This window comes from Juglans microcarpa x Juglans regia, chromosome 3D (genome assembly GCF_004785595.1).
Source record: "Juglans microcarpa x Juglans regia isolate MS1-56 chromosome 3D, Jm3101_v1.0, whole genome shotgun sequence".
Lineage (NCBI taxonomy): Eukaryota > Viridiplantae > Streptophyta > Magnoliopsida > Fagales > Juglandaceae > Juglans > Juglans microcarpa x Juglans regia.
In genome coordinates, this window is record NC_054598.1 from 20,830,365 (window position 1) to 20,839,988 (window position 9,624).

General features: G+C 35.6%; 1 protein-coding gene and 1 pseudogene across 1 annotated transcript; both read left to right on the forward strand.

Annotated features, from left to right (window-relative positions):
• Positions 1–1,995: 1,995 nt before the first annotated feature.
• Positions 1,996–2,736, forward strand: LOC121255124. Its single transcript, XM_041155407.1, has one exon. The coding sequence runs from the start codon at positions 1,996–1,998 to the stop codon at positions 2,734–2,736; it is 741 nt and encodes a 246-aa protein (XP_041011341.1).
• A 3,277-nt stretch (positions 2,737–6,013) lies between these two features.
• LOC121255125 lies at positions 6,014–7,797 on the forward strand (annotated as a pseudogene).
• The last annotated feature ends 1,827 nt before the right edge of the window (positions 7,798–9,624 follow it).

Below are 9,624 nucleotides of genomic sequence, written 5' to 3' on the forward strand. Positions count from 1 at the left end.
AATGCATGTAACCCGCGTAAAACCCAACCCGAATGCATGCAGCCCGTAAAATCATTTTAAGTGGGTTGGTTAAATTACAATAATGCCCTTTGTATTTTTTTCCAAAAATACCCATGCCTCTTTAGGATTAAAAGATGAGAATATTTTAATGTTAAGAAGAATCTAGGTTTAGGAAATATAGAATATTATAGTAGTTTAGGTTTTAAATAAAATCACATGTTTAATTAGAAATTTATGCAAATTACGTGTTTATTTTATAGGTGACCGATTACGTGCCGAAAATAGTCGATTAGCACTGCAAAGTAAGTAGCATGATCATACACACGTATGTACGTAAACGGTATGTCTTTTGTAAAAATATTTTGCATGTATGCCCGTCTTTGGAAGCTCCTCTTTACGTACACAATCATGATATATTTATGAAAACCTATGATTTTATATGAAGATTTATGCATTAAATTATTTATTAAAATTCATGATTTTATGTGAAAGGTTATGAATATTGATAATCTCATGTGATAATTTATGCATTAAAATAATTTTGGGAAGTCATGATTTTATGTGAGAGATTATTCATAAAATTATTTATGAAATGCATGATTTTACGTAAGAGTTATTTCATAAAATTATTTATGAAATGCATGATTTTATATGAGAGTTATGCATAAAATTATTTTATGTGAGAGTTATGCATAAAATTTTCTATGAAAGTCATGAATTTATGTGAGGGAACATGTATCACGATATTTATGAAAGAATGTGATTTCATTTGAAATCTATGACACGATATGACAAGTATGTATGTGATTTCTTTTGAAATCTATAAAATGACAAGTATGCAAGTATGATTTTGATAAAATATGTAACGACCTATGTTATGATATGAAGACGGTACATATGTTATGGGCATATTGCATTGCCAGGTCGTGCATGTTGGTAGTGCACCCAGTATGTCTTCTTTATGTACGGATTCCATAACCCGTGGCCACGGACGGAATCAGAATCTACTTAGATTCGCTAACCCTAACTCATGTGGGTCAACAGCGGGTAACGGCCTATAATAAATGAAAATATAAGTCCATGTTCATGTTCATGTTAATTACTTATATATTTGTGAGTATGCACATTTTTCAATAAACCTTATGTTTATTATGTTTACTATATGATGTGTTGCTTATTGAGTATTCGACTTATTTTAGTTGTTTTTATGTTTTTAAACTACCCCAGGTGATGACATTTATGAGGATAAGACTGCAGAATAGGACTCGACCCCGGGAGGCGAGGCAAAGGCCTAGACATATTATGCTATGATTATTTCTATGGTTTATAGTTTAAATAAATTATTTTGATAAGCACATGAGACTTCCATATTTTTTTAAATAAGTGCTTTCGCAGACTTTATTTTGGATTTTTAGTATTTATTGAAGTTTGTTATTTATGGAAATCTTTCACATCTGGCTCATTGTTAAAAAGAAAAGCTTTTAAGTTTAAGTTTAGTAGTAGCACACTGTCTTCCCGAAAATTCTAAAATGTCGTTTTGAAAATCGGGGTGTTACAATTGGTATCAGAGACTGGTTTAAAGATTCTGTAGACTTTTCAAAATAAAGAGAAGAAAACTTTTGCAAAATTTTTTAAAAAAAATGGAAAATAGAAAAGGAAGGGAAGAAATGTCTAGGCCAAGGTCTCCCCAAGGTAGGTTCTGCTCTGCAGTAAGTATGTTATAAATTTTTCTTTTAGTAGTTGAATGTATTTTGATTGACATTGTTAAAACATGCATGTTAGAATGGCACCCCATGGAAGAAGACCACGCATACCCCCCTCTAAGAACAATACCGTACAAGATGATAATTCAGAAGTACTCGCTGCTGTAGCGACACATTTCTTTCAAAGGATGGTCAATGGTGATATGGTGGTAGGTGAACCCCACATATATGATGCACATTAGAACAGTTCTTTTGCCAGCACCCACCTACTTTCGACGGCAGATCAAATGCAATGGATGCAGAGAGCTGGATTGAACGATTGGAGCAGATCTTCGAGGCACTTTATTGCACAAACGATCAGAAGGTGACTTATGCTGCTTTCAACTTAACAGATGCGGCAAACAAGTGGTGGAAGTCAACACGAGCACTGTTGCAGATTGAACTAGGAGATGGAGTCCCTGTTACATGGGATTGTTTTAGGAAGATATTTTTGGAGCGTTTCTTTCCTCAGACGCTTCGCGAGTCTAGGGCCCGTCAGTTTACAGATCTTACCCAGGGAACAATGACAGTAGACCAATACGCTACCAAATTCATGGAATTGTCCCGTTTTGTCAGTTACTTAATTCCAGATGAGGAAAAGAAAGCTGAAAAGTTTGAGCGCGGTCTAAATCGTAGAATTAGGGAGCGTGTAAGTACTATCAGGATTCGGAGTTTCACGGAACTAGTCACCCGTGTTACCATTGCTGAAGAAGACATTCAAGAAAGTATCGACTACAATAATCAAAGGAAGCGGCAGCAGCAGCAGCAACTCCAACCAGCATCACATAGGGATAAGAGGCCTTTTCAGGATAACGGACAACGCCCACAACAGGGTCAGTCAGGATGGCTCCCCGTGTGTGAGAAGTGTAGTAAGAGGCATGCAGGAAAATGTTTGATGGGGACCGGAACATGTTTCAAGTGTGGGAAGGAAGGACATCATCTTCGAGACTGTCCTGGGAAGAACATAGCTACTAGTCAAGCTACAAGAGACTGACAGAAGAATATGGCACCAGCTCGAGTTTTCTCCCTGGCACAGTTGCGTGACACCCATCAATGAGAATATAGGTAACTAATTTCCTCAACTAGAAATATTGATTATTGTTGGGATATTAGGTAAGTAGGTTGTGATATTCATGATGACTATTGGAAATATTTCATGTGCTATAGATAACACAATTCTATCTCAACATGAATTATAGGAGTTAGGAGATGAATTTGGAGAGTCTTAGGTTACGATTTATTTGAGATTATTTTTACATGTAGAGAGTTTTATTTTTGTATGTGGAGAATTTATTTACTTTTCTATGGAGTTCAGATAATCATTTAATGAACTTATTATTTTAGGCTTATAATCGAATTCATTATCAAGGCTTACAATTTTGGAGAATTAGCGAGGTTTAAGAATAAATATCGAAGGATTAAAAGTCTAGGAATAATAGGTTCGATTAAATGATCACGGATTTAGAATAAAGACAACAAAAGAATGTGGAGAATAAGTACGTTGGTTTTGAGGTCTAGCAAATTCCGAGGACGGAATTTCTATAAGGAGGGGAGATTGTAACGACCCGATCCTATATTTTTTTAGAGATAAATTACATAGAATTTTTTTTTTAAACTCAATAAATGAGTTAAAGCCCATATGAGAATTATCAGATGAAATTTTTTAAACCTAAAGTTAAGGCTCCATTATTATTATTTTCTTTTGGTAGTTTTTTTTATTTTTACTTTTTATTTATTTATTTTTTTACTCCAAACACGTGTGTGTTAGAGTCCAAACACGATCACTATTCTTATTTTCCTCTTCATAATATAACTCCTAGCTACCGGATTTTATTCTTTGTATTTCAAACACGCACGAAATCTAATCCACTTCCATGGACACACGTTTCTTCTCCTTCTTCACTAGGGTTGTCACTAGTCTATATATAGAGCTAGGCTCATTACGTCCAACCTGAGCCAAATTTCTTTTCAGCGTGAACAATCACCAGCCTCCTCCTCAAGCTGAAACCAAACCCACACTCAACCCCTCTAGCACAGCACCAGGACCACGAACGGAAGCCACCTGACATGCCGACACCATCCATAACGCTGCCCTCCACCACCGTCGCTCAGCCAAGCCTTCACGGGCACCACACAGAACCACTCAACCCGCAAGTCCGTCACCGAAAGAGTCTCGATTTTTATCCACCTCCAAACACACAACCAACCACCTCACAACCACACACACGGCAGTACACCATGAACCACTTGCTTTCCCACACGCAGCAACCGTAGCTCTTCCCTCCACCACCGTAGCCTAGCCGTTGAGAAACCACACCAACAAAATACTCTGTTTTACTGCACCGAAACAGAGGATATATCCTCGCCCAAACCGAGAGCCACGTTCCGCCACTGTTGGGCCGCGACTCCACCGTCAGCAGCAACAGACGATGCCGGAGATCTAGCCTCCACCACCTAGTGACGCCCAGCGCCACCGCCCCGAAGCCCCATGCACGTTGCGTGGTGCATAAACCTCCTCCCCGTAATCTCTCTATTCAATTTCTCTCTCTCTCTCTCTCATAACTCGCTCTCACTCTCAGTTGCATAGGCTTACGTGTCGAAAATAGTGGATTAGCACTGCAAGGTAAGTAGCATGATCATACACACGTATGTACGTAAACGGCATGTCTTTTGTAAAAATATTTTGCATGTATGCCCTTCTTTGGAAGCTCCTCTTTACGTACCCAATCATGATATATTTATGAAAACATATGATTTTATATGAAGATTTATGCATTAAATTATTTATTAAAATTTATGATTTTATGTGAAAGTTTATGAATATTGATGATCTCATGTGATAATTTATGCATTAAAATAATTATGGGAAGTCATACATGATTTTATGTAAGAGATTATTCTTAAAATTATTTAAGAAATGCATGATTTTACGTAAGAGTTATTTCATAAAATTATTTATGAAATGCATGATTTTATGTGACAGTTATGCATAAAATTATTTTATTTTATGTGAGAGTTATGCATAAAATTTTCTATGAAAGTCATGAATTTATGTGAGAGAACATGTATCACGATATTTATGAAAGAATGTGATTTCATTTGAAATCTATGACATGATATGACAAGTATGTATGTGATTTCTTTTGAAATCTATGAAATGATAAGTATGCAAATATGATTTTGATAAAATATGTAACGGCCTATGTTATGATATGGAGACGGTACCTATGTTATGGGCATATTGCATTGCCAGGTCGTGCATGCTGGTAGTGCACCTAGTATGTCTTCCTTATGTATGGATTCCATAACCCGCGACCACAGGCGGAATCAGAATCTACTTAGATTTGCTAACCCTAACTTACGGGGGTCAATAGTGGGAAACGGCCTATGATAAATGAAAATATAAGTCCATGTTCATGTTCATGTTAATTACATATGTATTTGTGAGTATGCACGTTTTTCAAGAAACCTTATGTTTATTATGTTTACTGTATGATGTATTGCTTATTGAGTATTCGACTCATTTTAGTTGTTTTTATGTTTTTAAACTACCCCAGGTGATGACATTTATGAGGATGAGACTGCAGAACATGACTTAACCCCGGGAGGCGAGGCAGAGGCCTAGACAGATTATGCTATGATTATTTCTATGGTTTATAGTTTAAAGAAATTATTTTGATAAGCACATGAGACTTCCGTATTTTTTTAAATAAGTGCTTCCGTAGACTTTATTTTGGATTTTCAATATTTATTGAAGTTTGTTATTTATGGAAATCTTTCGCATCTGGCGCTTTGTTAAAAAGAAAAGTTTTTAAGTTTAAGTTTAGTAGTAGCACACTGTCTTTCCAAAAATTCTAAAATGTCTTTTTGGGAATCGGGGTGTTACAATACTACTCCCATCTAAAACACCTGTCTCATATCTAAGAAAAGAAAACTCATGTCATGATGTTACTATTGTTCGATGATCAGCAAATTATCATCCACCCATTTGGCATTATGAATACATCCAATCATTAAGTAGTGAATATGTGGTAAATTATGCTATTTGTGTTTTTCATTTCATTGTTTGTCTTAGTTCGTAGTTTTTATCATTTTTGTTGGAATACTAGTGATTCGACTGATGAAAAAATTGCATGATTTGGCTGGGGGAGACATTCACCAAAAAAGTTGATAAGTTGAAGGGAGAAGTTACAATGATGTTTCACAAAGTTGTCGTGGATCCTTTAGAGCAACTCAAACTGATTGATGTCTTGCAAAGACTTGGTGATCATGTGTGCAAGAAGCAGAGTTTATATGCCACGGCTCTTGAATTTTGACTTCTAAGACAACACGGATATAAAGTACCTCAAGGTAAACAATATACTGCAAATGCTTTGTAAAATATTAATAAATAAATGTCAGATTTGTAACCCCTCAAATATATTTGGCGATTTGTGTTGACTACAGAGACTTTCAAGAGTTTCACCGATGAAAATGGAGATTTCAAAGATTGTCTTCGTAATAATACTGAAGAAGTGTTGGCTTTGTACGAAGCGTCCTTCCTCTTGATAGAAGGTGAAAGCATCTTGGAGGAAGCAAGACATTTTGCAACCAAACATCTCAAAGACTGTAGAGAAAAGCAAAGATCAAAATCTTCGGGCAATGGTGAACCACGCTCTAGAGCTTCCATTGCGTTGGAGAATGATAAGGTTGGAAGTATTAGAATAGATGGTTTTGATGTTCCTTAGATAATACATGAGCTGAGCATTACCTCAAACACATAATGTGCACTCTGTGTAAATACCGTAGACAATAGGTTTGTTATTCTCTACGGTTGCCCATAACAAACTTTATTCCTTATTTGATTCCTTTACAGCGTATATATATACCTGTACAATATCGCATTGTATACTACAGAGAAAACATTCCAATTTCATTGTGTACTCTGCTCTTTATTTGTTTTATTCTGACAGGAAGCAAGGTGGTTCATTGATGTATATAGTATTAGAGAAGATTTGAACCCTAGCTTGCTTGAGCTTGCAAGATTAGATTTCAACATGGTACAAGCAATCCACCAAGAAGATCTAAAAGCAGTATCGAGGTAATTTGGACAACAAGTACGAGAATAGACACAAGGGCATTTACTTAATATATATATATATATATATATATATATATTTATTATTAGAAAGTTAACAAATTGTGTATCTACAGTTATGAACTGATATTATTTATTTGGCTCAAACAAAGGTGGTGGAAGAGCACTGGCCTTGAAGAATTGAGCTTTGCGAGGGATAGGGTGGTGGAGAGTTTCTTATGGACAATGGGAATATCATTTGAACCTCAATTTGGGTATGAGAGGAGAATGTTAACAAGGCTCATTACATTGATTACGGCAATAGATGATGTGTATGATGTATATGGCACTTTGGATGAACTTGAGCTTTTCACAGATGTTGTTGAAAGGTTTGTATTAGTAGCAGTAAGCCTCGAAAGCTTCATATATGGCTTATCGTTTCTGCAAGTACTTAAAGTGTAATCTTTGTGATGTAGATGGGATATCAATGCAATGGAACAGCTTCCTCATTATATGCAGATTTGTTTCCTTAATTACCCTCTACAACTCGATTAATGAAATAGCTTTTAACATTCTCAAGGAAAAAGGATTCAACAGTGTTCGGTACCTTAAAAGGGAGGTATATATGGCCATTACTTTTATATGCATCATCATTTACTCTAATATTGATTGTGTATAATAACTCTTTTGGTTTGCTGATCCACCTCAAATGGTATAGTGGGCGGATTTATGTCGATCTTATTTGTTGGAGGCAAAGTGGTACTACAAAATATATACACCAAGCCTTCTAGAATACTTTGGAAATGCATGGATTACAATAACAGGACCAAATATACTGGTGCATTCTTTTTTTTTTTTGGGACCAACCCTATAACAAAGGAAGCCTTGGATTTATTGGAGGAGTATCCAGATATAATTCGCTGGATAGCATTGACTGTGCAACTCGCAGATGATCTCGGAACATCTACGGTTTGCAAACCATTTTTTCCTAATCTTTAATCATGAATTTTTCATGCTACTTTACATTAACATAGGAGAATATGTTTATATATTTGTATTTTGAAAATCAGGATGAGATAGAGACGGGTGATAATACTAAATCAATACAATGTTACATGAATGATACTGGTGCTAGTGAGAAAGATATATGCTCGTGAGTTCATAAGATCTTTGATTAGTGAGGAACGTGGTGCAAGTTCCTCCTTCAGAGAAACTTTCATTGAAATCGGAATGAACAGTACTGCAAGAGTGTCCCAATGCATGTACCAGCACGGAGATGGGCATGGAATTGAAGACCGTGAAACTAAGGACCGTGTTTTAGCATTGCTTATTCATCCCATACCCATACCTAAAGACTAAAGAATGATGGATATATACGGTTACGTGATTGAAGCTTCAACTTGATCAAATATGTCATTTGTACTAAATTGCATACAAATATTTCCTTACGTACTTTTTCCATTTCTTTTTTATATTTGGAGATCACTCGGTTTTCCAAAAGGTAATTTGGCTATATCTCACTAGCAATACCGCTGCTTTCGAAAATAAATGTCGTACAAGCCAAACCAAAATATTCCCTTATTTTGCTTAGAAAGAAATAAAAATGCTCTATATTTTACTATTTTAGAAAGAAATAAAACGGCGCATTTGATGTTAATGTACATTTCTTTATTGGCATTGCTGCATTTGATGCATTGATTACTTAAAGTACATCTTTTGAGATCAAAATGCATTGGGCAGTATCAAAATTATGAACGGCGCATGGATTGCCTAATGCATATTATATATATCGACATAGAGATAATGTTTAAATCCTATTATATATATATGGAAAATTCTATACACCATACTACCATCTCACTTTCATCCTACTAAGTAAGATGTGATACATTTATCACCATTAAATGATTATTTATTGTATGCTTCTTTATCATCTAATGGTTTTACTAATTGTATGTCTTTACAATGCATGTGCTTCCACGCCAAGTTGCCAAAAAAACAAAAAAGATGTTAAAACATGAGCTAGGTTTCTTCTTACAGAATACAATGTAATAAAGTGAAATGCAATCTAGTTTCACACGAGGACAGCAACCAAAGCATGGCTGAAATACATTGCAGCACTCAAGACATGCATAAAGCTGATAAAGTATGCTGCAGTACAGGGAAAGAAAAAGGCAGCAACAACAGCAAAAAGGATGGCACAGAAAAGAAGAAGCTCAGCTAAAGAAATGCATGGTTGCACACAAAGAAATATGAGGAACACGATGCATAAAGCTGCCTCTACCATACTATCCACAAAAGTTCTGAATTGATGTTGTGTACATAATCAAAAGTTAAATTTCAGTAGCTTCCTTTTACTTTTCTGCTTTTTGTAGTGTATATATATATATGTGACCCTTGTGTAATCAAAACATATCAAATGAGAATCAGTTTCATATCAAATTAGTTTCTTCTCATCTTCACTTTCTGTTTTTAACAGTTTCTAATATGGTATCATAGCAGAAATAATTTCCTGCAATACCTTCTCGTTTTTTTAATCATCTTTCATTGAACCTATGGCCTCCTCATCTTCCTCTTCTTCTTCTCCTGCAGAAGATCCAAATAGCCCCTTTTTCTTGCATCACAGTGACAATGCAAACACTGTCATTGTTTCACCACCCTTGACTGGCTCCAACTACATTTCTTGGAGCAGATATTTTCTTCTTTCCATTTCAATCAAGAATAAGTCAAGATTCTTGGATGGCACCATCCCCACTCCTGACCTTGCAGATCCTTCTTATGTATCTTGGTTACGATGCAACAACATCCTGCTTGCTTGGATTTTAA

Bases quoted from the DNA above. Each gene is read 5' to 3' on its own strand.
- LOC121255124 (XM_041155407.1), top strand. From the start codon at position 1,996: ATGGATGCAGAGAGCTGGATTGAACGATTGGAGCAGATCTTCGAGGCA.